This window comes from Myotis davidii, unplaced genomic scaffold (genome assembly GCF_000327345.1).
Source record: "Myotis davidii unplaced genomic scaffold, ASM32734v1 scaffold450, whole genome shotgun sequence".
NCBI lineage: Eukaryota > Metazoa > Chordata > Mammalia > Chiroptera > Vespertilionidae > Myotis > Myotis davidii.
This window is the reverse complement of record NW_006282385.1, coordinates 351064-369546: the sequence shown is the minus strand read 5'-3', so window position 1 is coordinate 369546 and position 18483 is coordinate 351064. Positions and strand designations below refer to the sequence as shown.

The following is an 18483-nucleotide window of genomic DNA, read 5'->3' as shown; positions in this document are numbered from 1 at the left end:
TTAATAATTATTTTTTTTAATGTCTACTAAGAGGTTTGTAAAAACCATGACAGTATAGATTCATTGTTGAATCCTCAATATCTACATAGTATCTGGTACAGAAGTTATTCAACAAATTTTTGTTAAAGGATTTCACTAAATTGAAGCCATTCAGAAGTGTTTTCTTGCATAAGTTGTTTGGAATTGTGAATATGATTTTTTTATTCCAAGTAAAATGCATGGAAATGCATTTTATGTACTGCTGTAGCTAACTACCATTTATGGGGGACTTAGTTTTATTGAGTAAAAGTATGTTCTGAGTTTGAATTTATGATACTAAAAATAAGTTTTCTCCCTGTAAGCCCTGGAGAGTAGGAGGCATATCAAAAGTAGTGGTAGAGCAGGGTTTCTCAACTTTAGCACTGTTAACGTTTTGAGCTGGGTAGTTCTTTGTTGTAGCATTTTGTGTATAATGCAGAATGTTTAGCAATATCTCTGGGCTGTACCCACTAGATGCCAGTAGAATTCTTACAGTTGTGACAACCAAAACTGCCTCCAGGCATTGCCATTATACCATGAAGGCCAAAGTTGCTGCCCTTGAATTGAGATCCACTGCAATAGACAGGCTAAGTAATCTGTCCAGGAAGAATAACCTTGGTATGTCAGTTTGTCCTTTACTCTGGATAAGGGACACTGCCATCTGTTTATTCATGGTGATAATAAGCACAGGTTCAGAACGTGGGCTGCTTGATTTAAAACTCACTTGTTTCTTAATGAGTTGAATGTTGTTATGTCAAAGCCTAAAGAGCATAGCAAATTTTTAAAATAATTTCAAAATCATTCTCTTTTGCCCATTTATTTTCATCATTTCCAAAATTATTCAGCTGTTCTGCTTTAGTTTCCCCCTGACTGGGCACCACATCCATAGGAAATTGTCTGTTGACTGGCTATAGTCATTGGTTATAGCACTATGTTTCTGATGTAAAGTTAATTAGTTACTCTGTTTTTTAATTGTATTTTATTCCTTAATCCCTATCCCCAAAATCTATGTGCATATTTACAAAAGCCTTCATTACAGAGGTAAATTGGTGTCAATATGATTGGATTGACAAAAATCTATTACAGAAAATTGACAACTAAAAAAATGGTTGTCTTGCTGATGGGGACAAGTAACATTTTCATATATGGAAAACAACTTAGTGTTCTACTGCAGTTAATTTGATATACATAATAAGTTGTAATTAATGTTTATGAGAGATTACCTTAGAATTTCAGGGTTAAACTGTGTTCTGATTTGATTAAAACAATGCTTCTATTGACTCACAAGGTAAGGTGCCTGGTTCCTTGTCACCTCAGAGTTTTTTGCTTCCTCTGTGCTTCACTTCTTTCAGGTTTCTTTGATTTGTCTTAGCCCTTATATTAGTCACTGGGGGCCCGGTGCATGAAGATTCGTGCACTGGGGGTGGGTCCCTTAGCTCGACCTGCACCCTCTCCAATCTGGGAGCCCTCAGGGGAGCTCTCTCCAATCCGGGAGTTTCTGTCTGTCTTTGCAATCATACGAGCAAATTGTCTGAGACCCCCAACCCAGTTTGGTTTGTTGCTCACAGAATAATAGAGGCATTTTTTTTTTCTTTGCTTCGTTGGTGGAGATTTCCTGGAAGTTTTAGAATATCTTCCCTTTAATTTTTCCGAGAAACTCTGATTTTACTTATGTCTCCCACCTTTGCTTTCCCTCCATCCCCCACCGCAACAGTAACTTGTTCCAGGCTCACTTTGATCTAGTGTCTAGGAGATCCATCTGCCACCAGAACTACAATTCCCAGCATTCCTGTTGCTCCCCTCACTCTGGGCTTCCGCTTCAGGTCCTGGGGCTGCCACCAGAACTACTATTCCCAGAATTCTTGGTGCTCCCCGCGCTCTTGGTTTTCCCTTCCTGCTCTGTCTCCATCCCATGGCCTCCCACTCTGCCAAGTCCTCCAAGCCGCCAGGTCTGCCTCTCTGCTCTTGGTCTGGCGGCTTGGGGAGCCAAGTTCTCCAAGCCGCTTAACTCTCTGCCGGTTCTCCCGCTTTGCTCTCCGTCTGGCGGCTCTCCGGCTTTGCTCTCCACCCGGCGGCTTAGGGGCGCGACCTAGGGAGCTACGTTCCCCCAAGTTGCCAGCTCTCCTGCTCTGCTCTCCGCCCTGCGCCTGTGTATGCAAATTAACCCACCATCTTTGTCAGGTTAATTTGCATATTCGTTCCTAATTGGCTAGTGAGCGTAGCAGAGGGACAGTCAATTTACATGTTTCTCTTTTATTATATTAGTCATGGTTCTCTAGAGAAACAGAATCAACAGACTGTAGATATGGATAGAGAAAATAGATTGTAGATATAGGTGTAGATAGATGTATTTTTAAGAATTGGCTTATGTGATTGTGGGAGCTTGCAAGTCTGGTTTATAGGGCAGGCTTGCCAGCAGGCTGAAGATCTAGGTAAGGGTTGATTGCTGCAGCTCCAGTCTAAAAGTGTTTGGAGGTGAAATTTGTTCAATTAATTGGATGAGGCCTACTCACATTATGGAGGATAGTAATCTGCTTTATTCAAAGTCTACTGATTTAAATGTTAATAATATCTAAAAAATACCTCTACGGCTACATTTAAACTGGTGTTTGACCATATATCTGGATACATAACCTAGCCAAATTGATGCAAAATTAACCATCACAGCCCTTGAGAGTATTATACTCATTAGAGTCACTGGACATTTTTGCCAATATATCCTACTTGGCGGCACCCACAGCCAATAAGGAGGGAATATGCTAATTGACTACCACACCCTCAAAGATGGTGGTGCCCACAGCCACAAGATGGCGGTGCTCAGTCCCCTCAGCCCTGCCAGGGTGGGAGGCACACGGCAAGGCCGGGCCCACCTGAGGTGTCCTCCAGCCTGCCTCCGGAGTCCTTCAGCCCCCCAGCTGCCCAGGGCCAGCCCGAGGTGCAGGCAAGCCTCAGATGTCGGCTGCCCAGCTGCCCAGGGCTGGCCCGAGGCGCAGGTAACCAGGGCCGGCCAAGGCTTGCACTGCTGGCCGTGGCAGCAGCAGAGGTTTGATGGGGGCATCACCTTCCCCTGATCACTGGGTCGCCTCCCGCCCCTGAGGGCTCCTGGACTGTGAAAGGAGGAAGGCCGGGCTGAGGGACCCCCCCTCCAGTGCATGAATTTTCTTGCACCGGGCCTCTAGTTGTTTTATAATACCAATACAATATGCTAAGATGGTTTTTACTGTTACGAAGTAATCATACCTATTATATAGTAATTTTTAGAAAAATATGAAGTAAAAGCTCTATGTTAGAGTGAATTGTGGCATTTTCCATTTGTGAAAGTAAATTATTTTTTTAGTTTTGACATACTGACAGATGATATCAAGATTTTAGAAGATTAACAAAGGAGCAAAGCATATTTTTTAATGTAGGGTTTTTTCTTTACTATTTTCATCCTTTTTGAACTATTTAAGTGAGAACACTGACATATATTTTGAATTAGAAATACTGTTTAGCTGACCTGTTATTCTGTTATATGCTTAAGGCCACCTTCATTGAGACAAATAGGTTCTGAGGTAATTGTTTAATCAGGTGTAGTGGTTAGAGCTTTCAACCAAAACTCAAAATGTGTGGATTTGAATTCCAGTATCTCACTTACCTAGCTGTGAGACATTTCTTCATAGGGAGAAATTATTATCTTAATTAGCACACAGGACAGTATAAGGATTAAATAAGATGTGGAAACAGTAAAACAGAAAGCCCTGCATAAATGTGATATAGTATTAGTACTTCTGGGCATCCTAGATTTCTGAAGCCAATGGCATAGTAATATAACTAATACCTTGTTGAGAAAATTCCAATGTAGGTTTTAATAAAATGTAAATGTGCATCCTGTAGTCTCTTAATATACTCATTTTTGAGGATGAATATGTATTTTTGATAGAGATTCATAAGCAAAGTAAATGGATAGTAAATGAGGGATGATAAAATAGGATAATTCATGGTAAAATATCAAATTGGTATTCTTTTATTTTTTAAAAAATTTTAGAAGTACCTTTGGGATTATTTCTATTAAATTCATTCATAAAATTGTTGCTAATATTAGCTTCTCATTTCAGAGAAGTTGTCAGAATTTAAGTAATTTTAAGTGTTTTTATATTGCTTAAATCAGAAAAATGTTTACAACTTAAATCTTTTATGCACAATTTTAAACAGGTATTACAGGAATAACCGAAGCAGTTAAGGAGATTACACTGGAAAGCAAGGTACTGGTTAATTAGATATGTTTCCTAATTCAATGACCTAGTTTATTTATATGTATTTTAGGATTATTCATATCATTTTTTTCAAACTGATTATTATAAAGCTCTTTTATATCCTAACTTCACCCCCCCCCCATTTTTGTGTATCAGCATACCAAAACACTACTGTTTCCCAGTGTTTCTCTTCTTTTCCTTCATCTGTCGTATGGATAAGAGAAACATTTTTTAAAATTATAACTAGTAAAACTAATTTTTACTAATTGAGAAGCTTTCTAGGCTACTTTAAAAAAGTAGTTTTTTATTTTTAAGTATAAATGCTAAATGTTCTGTAAATGGAGGGTTTTGAAGTAGTTTACTTGCTAATTAGTAGGTTGTAATGCTATGGTTTTTGTAGTTTAAAATTATCTTAAGCAATTTACTAATTATATCATTTTTTCTTAATTTATGGCTAATGAGATATTTTTGCTTTTGAAAATGTAAAGGTAAACTTTAGCATCATTTAAAATCATGACATTTTGAATCATGAGTGGGAACTAAATCAGTTAGGTTTTATTGTACAATTTGTTGGCAAGGTATAAGTATATAATTGGATGGAATTTTTCTTCCTGAAAGTTTTCAATTCAGACTATATTAACTTTTCATTTCTAAAGAGAAAATGATTGCAATTGTCTTTATATTTTTATATAGTTATTTGAAATTATATGAAAAATAATACAAAATGCCTTTACCCGTGTCTTCTTAATTATTTTGTTAAGTCAAGCCTCAGAGAGAATAGAATAGACAGAATAATTGTACTCTTTTTTTCCTTATGAAGCATTCAACCAGTTACTAGTTTAAGATACTCTTTTTATGTTCTTGTCATAAAAATCGTTTGGGATTTTTAACTGGGGCTTAATAGAAAGTGTTAGAGACTAAAACAAGTTTAATTTTTTTCAGTGCGCACAATTTTATGCTTGCTAGAAATTCACTTTTATGTTTGCTTAGGGTGCAGTTCATTTGAATTTGTACATTTTGGAGAATTTGAATGACTAAGGAGAAATAGCTTTGCTGCGTCAAAAGAGACCATCTTGTTTACTCCAGCCATTAGTGTATATGCTTCAGATTTGGAGAATGATAATGGTAGAGTAGTTTGGATGACATTGTTTTGATACGCTTATGGGAATTCTTTCAAGAATTTTTACTAAATGCAATAGTGGTTAATATGGCACTTGTTCTGTTACTTAACATATTTATGTCGTACTATAACAGGGGTGGGGAACATCCTGCCTGAGGGCCAAGAAAAACTTGGTCTGGCCCTACCAAGACATTAGGAGTGAATTAATTAAAGTTTCCCTTAATGACCAGTTTGTCAGATGTTGGCTCATCAAATAATCATCCAGATACTTTCTTCTGTGTTTCATATTTTTGGTGTAATAATGACATACTGGTATATGATCTAAGTTTCCAGTGATAAATAAAATCATCCCTAATTGAAATTGTAAATTAGGTAAAAACTAGATGTCCAATTTTTTTACTTCAGAATTTCAGAATATTAATTTGTGAAAATAATAAATGTACCAGTTATAGGCTTGTCTTGGCTAGCATTATTCTTTTTAGTGCTAATATAGTTAAGAAATTGAACTGAAATCGTATGTGTTGTAACAATTGTAATTTGCTTAATTCAGCCAGTATGTTCATAATTAAAATATATTGTTTGATTTATAATAATAAAATTTAACATATAAGTGTATTGTGATTTATAAATGTATAACTTTTTGTCCTTTAAATTATGTGTTTAAGTTAATATAACTGTTAATTGATTTTCTAATACTAATGATAAGTGTATTGTGATTTATAAATGTATAACTTTTTGTCCTTTAAATTATGTGTTTAAGTTAATATAACTGTTAATTGATTTTCTAATACTAATGATAAGTGTATTGTGATTTATAAATGTATAACTTTTTGTCCTTTAAATTATGTGTTTAAGTTAATATAACTGTTAATTGATTTTCTAATACTAATGAATTGGTTAACTAAAAACAACTGGCAGCTATTTTTAAATGGTTGACTTAGATGACTCATGGTGCTTATATAATGCTTTTTATATTTTTCACAGCCCTTAGCACATCACTTTTAATGATTGTTTTTTGGGTTTGTCATCTCACTGGAAGAGTTTCTTAAGGATAAGGACTGTCTTATCACTCTTAATTTTCACTGGTTAGCACCATGCTGTCATGTGAGTGCTTGGCATTAGAACTAATGAACATATTGAAATGACTTTAAATATAATTAATTTCAAAGGATAGTATAAAACTCCAAGATTGCTCAGCATTATGTGAAGAGGAGGAAGAGGAAGATGAAGGGGAAGCTGCAGATATGGAAGGTATCTGTGTTCCAGATTCGCTTGCATTACACTAGAATATTGATTTGGGAATATTTGTAATTTATGTGGATTAAGAACTCTGCTCCATTGAGTTCTAAATTTTAACATGATTCAGCAAATTTTTATTGAGCAATACATTATCTATGTATCAGATACTTTTTGGTATTGGAGATAAAGCAATAAACAAACAAAAACAACACATAAGCAAATAATTTACTGTATGTATTAGATGGTTATAAGTGTTAGGGAGAAAAATAAAGGGGAGAATAAGGGAGTCTTAAGGTGGGATGAATGTTGTAATTTTTAAATAGGTTGATGAAGAAAAACCTCGTTGAGAATATGCCTTTTGAGTAAAGCCTTATAGGAAGTAAGTGAACAAGCTATTTGGATATCTCAGGAGGAGTGCGGAGGTTCTGAAGTGGGAGCATGGGTGGCTTATCAAATACTCTGAGGAGGCTCCTATGTTCAGAGAGAAGTGAGCGGAGAGTCAGAGAGGTAATGGGGGCAGATCATGTAGGGCTCTGGCTTTAACTCAGAAGTGAGGTGAGAAACCAGTGGGGGGCTTTTCAAAGTAGAGGAGTAACTTAGAATGAGATTTAACATTTTAACAGAATTTGACTGCAGTGTTGAGAATAGACTGAAAGGAGGATAGGATAACAGGAGGCCTTTTTGTTCATCTAAACAAAACACTCAGTGGCAACATTGGAAATGATGAGAACCAGAATTCTGGACATATTTAAGGGTGGAGGGAGTGCAAAAGGATTTGCTGCTGGAATGAATGTGGCATGAGCGAGACAGAATAGTCAAGTGTTTTTAACCTGTCCATCTGGAATGATGTCATTAACTGTGATGGAGAAAACTTGAGGACTGAATAGCTTTGGAGGGGGAGTGGGGAGCTTGGTTTTGGAATGTGATATTTGTGATGTCCCTTAGTCATTCATTTGAGCCATAAGTTAAACAATTAGGTATTCAGGTCTGTAGTCATGGAATAAATATGGGAGTCATCAACATTTAAAACCTTTGAGATTAGTGAAATAAATCATCAAGGAGTAAGTGTAGATAGAGAAGGTCCAAAAACTGAGTCTTCATTACTGTAGAGTTTTGGTGTTCTTTTGTATTGTTTTTTAAATAGTCCAGATGATGAAGAGGAACGAGCATAGGAGATAGTGAAGAAAAAGTAAGGTGAGAGCAAAGCCCAAAAAATAGAGTATCTTAGACGCCAAGGAAGGTCAATTAAGATGAAAACTGGGACTCTTGGACTGGATTCAGCAAAGTAGAAGTCACTGGTGACTTTAATGAGCACGTTTTTTTGCAATTATATAAATAGCCTTGTGTATGCTATGGAGTCCCTGAGGACTTTACAGTTTTATTATGCCAGTTGGTATTAATAACTGTAGCACAGACCAAGCCTTAATATGCTGACATTCCTCCAGTCTGGCTCTCTACCAGGTAGAGTTGCTGCCGTTGTAGAATATGTATAGATTCTCACATATATTTATTTGTTATTGTCAGAAACAAAAGCAAAACCCAGTTTTTCATTGATACTCTGAAATAATATATAATTTGGTTTACAAAATTATTTTGAACTCGATTAATTTTTTGTTGCTTTTTACAACAGAATATGAAGAGAGTGGATTGTTGGAAACAGATGAGGTTTGTAAATTGAGTTTTCTTTAGTTAATTTTTAATGAATTAAGTAAGGGATTAGTGTTTTTATTAATACCTTGATATTTCAAATAAGCTCTTCAAAGCATATAAAATTTTGAGTTTTAAGTTATATCTGCTTTTGAAAAATAAATACATAGGGTGAGAAAAATAGATTTTCTAAAATGTCACATTCATAGCGATTTTAATGGTTGTAAATTTTTTTTCTATTATTGCCAGGCTACCCTAGACACAAGGAAAATAGTAGAAGCTTGTAAAGCTAAAACTGATGCTGGAAGTGAAGATGCTATTTTGCAAACCAGAACATATAACCTTTATATCACTTATGATAAATATTATCAGACACCACGACTATGGTTGTTTGGCTACGATGAGGTAAAAATAAAAATGTATTTTAATGTAAATATTTTAAATTGTTGGATTTAATTTCTTCATCATTAGGTCTATGGATATATATTGTATATGGCCTTTTAAATTTTAGATATCACTTGTTTTATAATTTTATGGTTAATATTGCACTTGATTCTTTTTTTTTAAATTTTTTATTACAAAGGGTATTACATATGTGTCCATTTTTTCCCCCTGTCCTAGACAGTCCCCTAGCCTTCCCTATCCCCCAGTGTCTTATGTCCATTGGTTATGCTTATATGCATGCATACAAGTCCTTTGGTTGATCTCTTCCCCCCCTACCTTCTCCCCCCCGACACTCCCTGGCCTTCCTGCTGCAGTTTGACAATCTGTTTGAGGCAGCTCTGCCTCTGTATCTATTATTGTTCAAAAGTTTATAATGGTCTCAATTATCCATGAATGACTGAGATCATATGGTATTTTCCCTTCATTGACTGGCTTATTTCACTTAGCATAATGCTCTCCAGTTCCATCCATGCCGTTGCAAATGGTAAGAGTTCCTTCCTTTTTAGAGCAGCATAGTATTCCATGGTGTCGATGTACCACAGTTTTCTAATCCATTCATCTACTGATGGGCACTTAGGCTGTTTCCAGATCTTACCTATGGTGAATTGTCGCACTTGATTCTTACTTTGAAGAAACTATGAATTATTCAACGTGACAACATTCTTACTAAGAATTGAACATAAATAATCTGTTATGTATTTATTACTTGGTCCCTGAGCTTATTCTTTTTAATTGTGAAGGAAAATGAACTTGGTTTGTTGTAATAAATTTTGTTTGGGACTACACCTATTGGATAACTAAGCATTTATAGAATGACTGGAGGCCCGATGCACAAAGTTTGTTCAAGAGTAGGCCTTCCTTTTCCTGGCTGCTGGCACCTGGGACTCGGGCTTCCCTTGCAGCCCCAGCTTCGTCCGGAAGGTCGTCCGGTCTAATTAGCATGTTGTGCTTTTATTATTATAGATCTTGTTACATGTGTATGTTTTTGGTTGTTTTTTTTAATCCTCACTGGAGGATATATTTTCCACTGATCTTTAGAGAGAAAGTAGGAAGGGAAGGAGAAGCGGGGAGGGAGAGAGAGAGAAACATTGATGTTAGAGAGACACATTGACTGGTTGCCTCCCACATGTGTCCCAAACGGGACCAGGGATCAAACCTGCAACTTAGATATGTGCCCTTGACCAGGAATGGAACTGAAACCCTTTGGTCCTTTGGCCGATGCTCTAACCACTGGGAAAAATGTCCAGGGCACATGTGTGTCTTTTTCCCTTAAGACAGAAAACTTTTTTTAAAAAAGTCATAACTAAAATAAAATTTACTTGTTTAACCTGTTATTCCAATGACGATCAATAGGAAACAAGAAAATAAAATATCCCTAAAAAATGAGTAGTAGTTATAAAACATTTGGATAACCATGAACCTGCCTTTTCATGAGATCTTTACTACATTAGGTGATGGTTGATGTCATATAGTCTGATGGACAGACTTCCCTCTCCTTTCTTGGTATAAAATTTCCCCCAAATAATCTGATAATTCTAAATAGTCTAGCATACTGAATTGCAAGTGTTGTGGGGGGGGGAGGGGGGGTGGAGATAAATATATTATAAATATTGAATTTTAGGCCTAAAGTTTTTAAAGGATAATTTTAAAACGTTTTTTATGGTCTCAGCAACGGCAGCCTTTAACAGTTGAACACATGTATGAAGACATCAGTCAAGATCATGTGAAGAAAACAGTGACCATTGAAAATCATCCTCATCTCCCACCACCTCCTATGTGTTCAGTTCACCCATGCAGGTCTGTGTGTGTGTGTGAATATATTTTTATTCTTTGTATGTGTTTAGTTATGGTATCAATCTTGGTGATTTTACTCCTATTTTTATCTCCACGAATAGTTTGGATGATCCTTTTTATATTAAAAAAAATACTCACTATTTAGACATGGTTTGCTCTATCATGCTGTATCTTTCTGTGAATATGGATTATAAATTAACCTTGTGCTTTTTCTAGGTGACCTATTTTTCTCCTTTTATTGGTTAGTGAAGGGAGGTGTATATGCAGACTTTCTAGTCTCCTTTACTCTTTAGTCAAGAAGTTTTCAGCCCTAACTGGTTTAGCTCAATGGATAGAGTGTCGGCCTGCAGACTCAAGGGCATGTACCTTGCTTGCGGGCACATACCCAGTGGGGAGTGTGCAGGAGGCAGCTGATTGATGTCTCTGTCTCATCGATGTTTCTAACTCTCTATTCCTCTCCCTTCCTCTCTGTAAAAAATCAATAACAGATATATTAAAAAAAAAAGTTTTCAGTCCTACCAAATCAAGTACATTTTATAATTTTGGATTTTCTTTATATCAGTGTGTTTTTACAGAATCAAATAAGTGAAGCTGAATTTATGTACATGATTTGTTCAGAAGTTTCCTTAAAAAAAAGTAAAAGTAAAAGAGGTGTTACGTGCCAATTTCTTTATTAGTTGTTTCTAATGGGTAACTTTCACAAAATTATTGAGAAATCCTGGTAACAATAATTTTCAGATGAAAACTCTGATATTCTATTGACTTATTCGATGCAACATTCTAGTTTTCAAAAATTCTTTAATATTTTCTTCTAATTTTTTACAACCTTTTTATTCTCAGACTTTATCCCATAGAACGTTTGGTTCATTTTTCCAGTTTATGTCAAGAAGTATTAATATTGTTGTGAAAGGTAATTTACACATCATTAGTTTTAGTTTTCAATTACTTAATCTAAAAGGTTTTTATTTTTGATAGTTCTGTTTGATTCATTCTTTGGCTTGAGGTTTTAGGATGGTGCTTATTAAATTTACACTCTGAGGTGTAAATTTTACTCAATTGGTAAAAGAGGTAAGTAATTTAATGGAATTAATTTTATACAATTTTAATAAATAACTACTATGTAATGGAATAAAATGTAAATATGGCAGAAATTCTGGAGGCCTGTAAAATGAGACTTTAAGGACAATTTAGGCCTTGCCATGGGTCACCTCAGATTATGCCTTCATAGCCTCAGAGTTAATACATATTTAATCTCTCATCTTCTAAGTTAAGTGCCTCTGTCATGAAGGTTGTATTCATAAAAAGTGAAGCATCATGTCTTTAAGCCAGGGTGATATAAAAGGTTATTCATTACTTTTGTACGTTGTCCTTTTCTCAGTTTATGTACCCAATTTTCTTTTGTATAGCACAGAAGAAACACCAGTTGGCTATGAAAGGATTTGTTGGTAGGACAAAAACTTGAGATAAATATCATCTATAATAATAAAAGCGTAATATGCTAAGTAGACCGGGTGTCCTTCTGGACAAATCCAGGGCTACAGCCGTGGGATGGAGGCAGCCTCTGTGGCTGCGAGAGATGGATCCAGACAGCCGCCACGGCTGTGAAGGTCTACTCTTGCACCAATTTCATGCATCGGGTCTCTAGTTCTCTATGTAAAGACAAAAATACTTTGTAATAAAATGAGATAAATTTTACAGCATGAATGAGGACAAAGAAAATATCTAAACGTCTTGACTGACCAGTTAGCTTTTCTTTCATTCAGTTTTGGCTTATTTTCAGCTAAATATTTAAACAGCCAGAATTACAGCATTATAAATATCTCCCCCCTTTTTTTGACTGTTACCATACATGGTTTGATTCTTCTTCTTTCTCAGCAGAGAGCCTTTGCTCTACAATTCTGCCCTGGCATGATTTCCCTTTCTCTGGTTTTGTAACTGCCCTCTATCCCCGCACCCCAATCATACCAGCCTTCTACCCCCATTATAGAAAAGCTAACTGGTACCATTGTGTTCATCTGTGATTACCAGAGCTTTTTAAAATTGCCCCTCCTCCAATAAAGCTGTCTTCATTACTCACCCATCTGACTTGTTGGGAAATAGGAAGAATGTCTTCTAATGTAACTGTTATATATTAAAACTGATTCATTGACAGTAAGGTAGATTTCTTTACAAACAAAAATTCCTATTTTGGTCTAATTGATCTATTTTCCTAAGATTTGTTCTTTTCCTTTTAGGCATGCTGAGGTGATGAAGAAAATCATTGAGACTGTTGCAGAAGGAGGGGGAGAACTTGGTGTTCATATGTATCCTTACCTGTTTATATGACTAGTGGCAAATTGGCTCCTAGGATTTTTTTGGAGGGGAGGCAGGGATTGATTTAGTTTAACCTTAATGGCATAGTACCTATAACTTGTTTTAGCCTCTCATATCTGGAAGTCTTAATGGGAATATTTAATTTATTTAGAATGTCTTATATTATGATTATTCTGCCTTGTTCAGTAGATCAGCATATGTCCCTGTGTGTAACAGGTCTGCCTTGTTACAGAGACTGAAACAAGTTTGCTAAATGCTCTTGTTTATTGAAGAGGCAGTGGCTAAGTGTATATGAATATAAAACTATTGCTCTTCATGAAAAAGAAACTCAATGGGCTTAATTTATTGATGAAAGATGAGTAGTCTACTAATTTAGAGGCTAACACATGATTACCTTTTCCCTAAGTATATTTCTAATTTAACATTTTATAAAATGTGCTTTCTTCTCAGGTAAAAGTAGAATTCATTGTCTGAGGTCTCTCTGAAGCAAAGAATTCAACTTAAATAGATTAATTAAAAAGTAAAGCAATTGAAGCATATTTCAGATATTCTTAAAATACAGTATTTTCATTTTCCCCCATTTCTTTTTTTCTTTTTCTTTTTAATTTTCATTTTTCTGCAAGAAGAGTATATCCGTCTTGCTATAATTGCCTTCTCTGGGGTTTACAAGATGAATAAATTAAGTAAACTGCTGAATCCTGAAATATGTGTACCCATAACATGGATTCATCAAAAGCAGCCAAAGTCAGTGGTTTAGATGCAAATAGCTTGAATTAGCTTTGTGCCAGATTGATATTAGACATGGTGGTTTATGCCCCCAGGTGTTAGATATAGATTAAGGAGTCATTGCTGTCTTGATATTACAGGTAGCCTAAGCATTGCAAATGAAGTGCATCCCTCAGAGGTATATGAACCGATTTGATATTGAAACAAGTCAGGAACTTTTAGTCCAAACTAAATTTATTCCTGAAATCCTAGTCATAATTGGAGCATTCATCTCTGTGGCTAGGTAGCAACTTGGAAGACTATAATTTAAAATTCAGTCATCAGTTCTCCCAGTAAAAATTAAGCTCCTAATGTTTTCAAGTACAATGGAATATAGGAAAAATTCAGAGTTTTATTAAAGATAGCCCAATTTAACAGATCCTACGCCAAAAACAGATGTACTAACCTAGAATTGGTTCTTATGGAGGATTTCCACCTAATTTTTTTTTCTTTTGCTTCAGTGCTTTTATATTCTTTACCCCGTCTCATTTTCTAACATAGGCAGATTTTTAGGCAGTGAAAGAGTCATTTTAACATGGACAACCCTGTCTTTATTTTTATACCAAAATAATTAGCCTTTATGAACTGTTACTCAAGAATTTTCACATTCAAATATTAAAAGGGAAGGGAGCCTCATATGGCTAGACACAAGCTTGCATGAGTCAATTTTTAAAATATATTTGATTTAAGATCTCGTCTTAAGTATTTTTTCTGAGAAATTATTGCTTAATAAAATAGATAATTACAATGTTAGCTTAAATCATAAAGCTACTTACCAATCTATTTTCCTTAACCAAAGACCTTAGGTATCTTCTAATTTTCTTGAAATTTGTACAAGCTGTCATTCCAACAATAGAATATGACTACACAAGACACTTCACAATGTAACAAAGAACTTACAGTTTATCCTAATCATTGGTTCTGATTTTTAAAGAATTAATCCATAGATGTGACTATTGACCCTCTTCATCAATATGTACAATTTCTCTAATAAAGGGACTTATATGTTTATGCATTAAATAAAAAAATTCCACTACCAGACTTATTTGTTTAATAAAAATGAGTGTAAAGAGATGGTTTTTCCTTGCTTCTTATCAAAAGGTGATATAGTATTTTCCTTATAACAAATCTTTAAGTCAAGAAGTATCTCATACAGAATGATGATAAAAATATTTTTGATTCACATTTATGAGGGAGGTATTTAAGCATGTGACAGTGTGAGAACAAAGCCTAGAAAATACTGTATGCTAGACTTCCCTTTGTTTCTCTTTCTCTTTAATCTTCTTCTCTTACCTTCTCCCCAACACTCCTATCTGTTAATATTTATGAAGCACATAGTAATGTACCAGGAAATATGCTAAGTGCTGTTACTTATCTAATTTCCTGATTGTTTTTATTAAATGCATACCACCAAAATTATTATTTATTAAGGATTTAAGAGTATTCCTCCTATTGTGATTGCCTGGTAGAATAGTAGAATTTAAAGGGTTTCCTTTGTTGTATCACATCAGTTTATCGATCTAGCTATAGGAGTTCAGACAGGCTTACGTGTGTTCTACTCTGAGACACACATTGAGAGCCAAGGAGTACAACCCAGATCCTGAAAACCGCAGCCGTGGGTCCTGAGGTGAGAAGTGGGGCCAGGATGAGTGACTTGGCCATACATGAGACGAGCAACCAGGTGGACATAAGGTCTTTGATTACTAAAGAAAACAGTCTTCTCAATCCTAAGAACCAAAGATGTGCTAACCATATATTGACCCAGTGTTGAGGTAACGGGACCCCGCACTCAGTTTTGATGAGCCAACTGGGACACTGCTGCTTTCTGGAAAGTGCTGGAGCTGAGAGATCATGGACATCTGTCAGCAAAATCCAGAGAACCGATAGATTCCATTAAAGAAAGAGAAGCTGATATACTCTCCAGGAGAGTATGAATATGGGTTATTCCCAGCCTCCATTCATGTTGGTGGTTCTGTGATAACTGGATATACTCATACAAAAGGATGAAGTTGGACTCCTGCCTTACACCATATAAAAAAATTAAAATGGATCATCAACCTAAATACAAGAGCTGAAACTATAAAACTATTAGAAGAAAACATAGGAGTAAATCTTTGACCTTGAATTAGGCAGTAATTTCTTAGATACAACAACATGATGTGTAACGAGAAATAAGGCAAATTGGACTTTATCAATATTTCAAACTTGTGCTTCAAAGAACACCATCAAGAAACTGAAACAACCACCCACAGAATGGGAGAAACATTTGCAAAGCATGTGTCAAGAAACATCCAAAACCCCATACATAGAACTGTTGAAACTCAATAATAAAAAGACAACACAACTTAAAAAAACAACAAAACCAGGCCCTTTGATAACTCCTACTACATTCTCTTTATACTCCCACAGTGCCTCTCATCCCTGTTCTTTCCTGCAAATGAGTGGCTAACCCCTCCAATTAAGGAACCTTACGGGTTTTTGTTTTGTTTTTTTTTCTCAGCATTCAAGAATACCATTAATAACCCTTTTATGTTTCTCCTTTTTCCAATTGTAGTCCACTTCTTACATTGCAAGGAAATCTCCATAAGGAAAATAACTTTGTAGAGTTAAAGTAGTGTTTGATGTAATATAATACAGAGATATAAATATGGACATCATCATTTAATATACCTCAGATATCTTGATCATGTAGCCAGCAAACTACTTTATTAAATGAACCTTAAAAATTGATTTTATGAACCTATTTTTGAATACTTTTAAATGATATTCAATGTTAGATATTGTCAATATTATTCCAGTTAAGTCTAATTTATCAAAATTACAGATACCCTTAAATCTTTAATTTTTCAGTTACAGATGACATTCAATATTATATTTCAGGTGTACACATAGTGGTTGGACATTTATATAACTTAAAGTGATCCCCTGATAGGTCTTGCACCCACCTGACACCATATATAGATATGATGATATTATTGACTATATTCCCCTAAGATGTACATTATATCCCTGTGACTATTTTGTAACTTCGGTTTGTACTTCCTAATCTTGTTTCCTTTTAAACCTAACCCCCCAAACTGTTTTCCATGTAGCAATCATCAGTTTGTTCTATGTATCTGTAAATTTGTTCATTTATGTTGTTCTTTAGATTCCACATATAAGCGGAGTATATTTGTCTTTCTCTGTCTGACTTCATCCAGCACCATTCCCCCTAGGTCCATCTATGTTCATGAGGGATATTGGCAGTAGATTTCTTCTAATGTCTATCTGATTTTGGTTTTACGGTAATGTTGGCCTTATAATATGACTTGGGAAGTGTTTCTCTTTTGTTGGAGATAATTGTATAGAATTAGAGAATTTGCTAGTGAAACCTTCTGGGTCTTAAGGGGTTTTTTTGGAAAGTTTTAAACACATTTAATTATATTTAGGTCTATTTCTTCTTTAGTAATTTGTGTTAGTTTTGAAGGCATTTTGTGCTGTAGTGGACATAGAGGGGAAAGATTCTGGTGAAGTTTCTGCCCCTCATGCATAACTGCTGTTCCCCTACCCCAGGACTGTACCATAATGGACACTTCTTAGGGCTCTCTCCTGTCCTTTTTTGAGTGCTTGGTGGAGTTCTTGGAGGAAGAGCCTGTAAGATGATGTGGACTCCCTCACTATCTTCAGCCTCAAGGGCTGCCATTCTCCTTTTCCCAGAACTATTCTGCCATTCTCCTTTTTCCAGTTGTAGTCCAATTCTTACATTGCAAGGAAATCTCCATAAGGGAAATAATTTATGGATTAAAGAATTAATCCAGCTGCAGTACCTTAGGGAGGTTGTGTCACCTCTCTTTTTCCTGCAGAGATGATTTTGGACCAGTTGTTTCCTTTGCAACTTCAGGTCTCCTACAGGTTCAAATTTAAAGTCTTACATTTGAAGCTCAACTTGTTCTTTTTGCTGCAGGGGTGGAAGCAACATTTTTCCAGCTCTCTATATCCCAAGGCAGAAGTCTCTATGTTTTTTAAAATACCAATTTAACTTCAAGATGTACTTTTTAGCTAATCCAAATGGTGGAGAATGTTAATTCTGACTTTGCACAAAAATGATTTAACCTGGAAGTACACAATGATGTGATGGTATACAGTGTACTAAGTATTTGCCATATAATATGTTGGTGTTTTATGTTTTTTAACAGTTTAAAAGTGGTGTATATTTTAAATAATTCAAATAAGTCAATGATTTGAGAGCTCCCAAAGCACTTTGCAAAACTCACTTATCTAAATGCATAGTTCATTTTGTAGGATTTGGGTTTTATTTCAATAAAAGGAGAGACAACCAAGCAACTTAAACCTAGATTCTCCTAAAAATGTTAGGTAAAAATATCAGACTTTTACAAGGAATTCTGTTATAGTACATGAGCTTTTGTAAGGTGATTCATAGGTAAAACTTATTATTTATGAAGCTACAGAATGGAGAATGCTTTGCATTTATAATTTTTACTTTTCTACTTCCAAAGATTTAAAGGAGCATATTATTGCAGTGAAAAATTACATATTGAGGTAAATATGCCCTGATGAGCATATAGAGTAAGCCAAAAACTCTTGTGAAAGTAGAATTATAAACTTTCTGGAAGAAAATGTAGGAAAATATCTTGTCATCTAGAATGTAGAAGGCTTCTTAAGTACAGTCTTCCACAGCTAGCATGGACCATAATGCAGAAAAAGAACCCTATCTAATAAAAGAGAAACATGGTAATTAGCGTGCAACCACTACCCTTCCCATTGGCTACTCAGGGCGATATGCATATTAACTGCCAGCTAAGATGGTGGCCAGTAGCCCGGGAGATTGAAACTAACATGAGGCTTGCTTGCTTCAGTGACGGAGGAAACCAGCATTCCACGCCTGCCTTGCTGGCCTCTGAGCCTGCT

The 18483-nt window shown here is 35.5% G+C and overlaps 1 protein-coding gene across 2 annotated transcripts in view; it reads left to right on the top strand.

The window, feature by feature from the left end:
- Positions 1 to 14649, top strand: part of ATG3 (autophagy related 3) — a 29726-nt gene extending 15077 nt beyond the window's left edge. For both annotated transcript variants that reach the window (XM_006752916.2, XM_015559192.1), the window contains exons 6-12: positions 4213 to 4262; positions 6543 to 6624; positions 8243 to 8277; positions 8509 to 8664; positions 10373 to 10500; positions 12732 to 12800; positions 14382 to 14649. In XM_006752916.2, coding sequence (XP_006752979.1) covers positions 4213 to 4262; positions 6543 to 6624; positions 8243 to 8277; positions 8509 to 8664; positions 10373 to 10500; positions 12732 to 12800; positions 14382 to 14463 — 602 coding nt within the window. In that variant the 3' untranslated portion in view covers positions 14464 to 14649. The remainder of the gene's footprint in view (positions 1 to 4212; positions 4263 to 6542; positions 6625 to 8242; positions 8278 to 8508; positions 8665 to 10372; positions 10501 to 12731; positions 12801 to 14381) is intronic.
- Positions 14650 to 18483: the final 3834 nt, after the last annotated feature.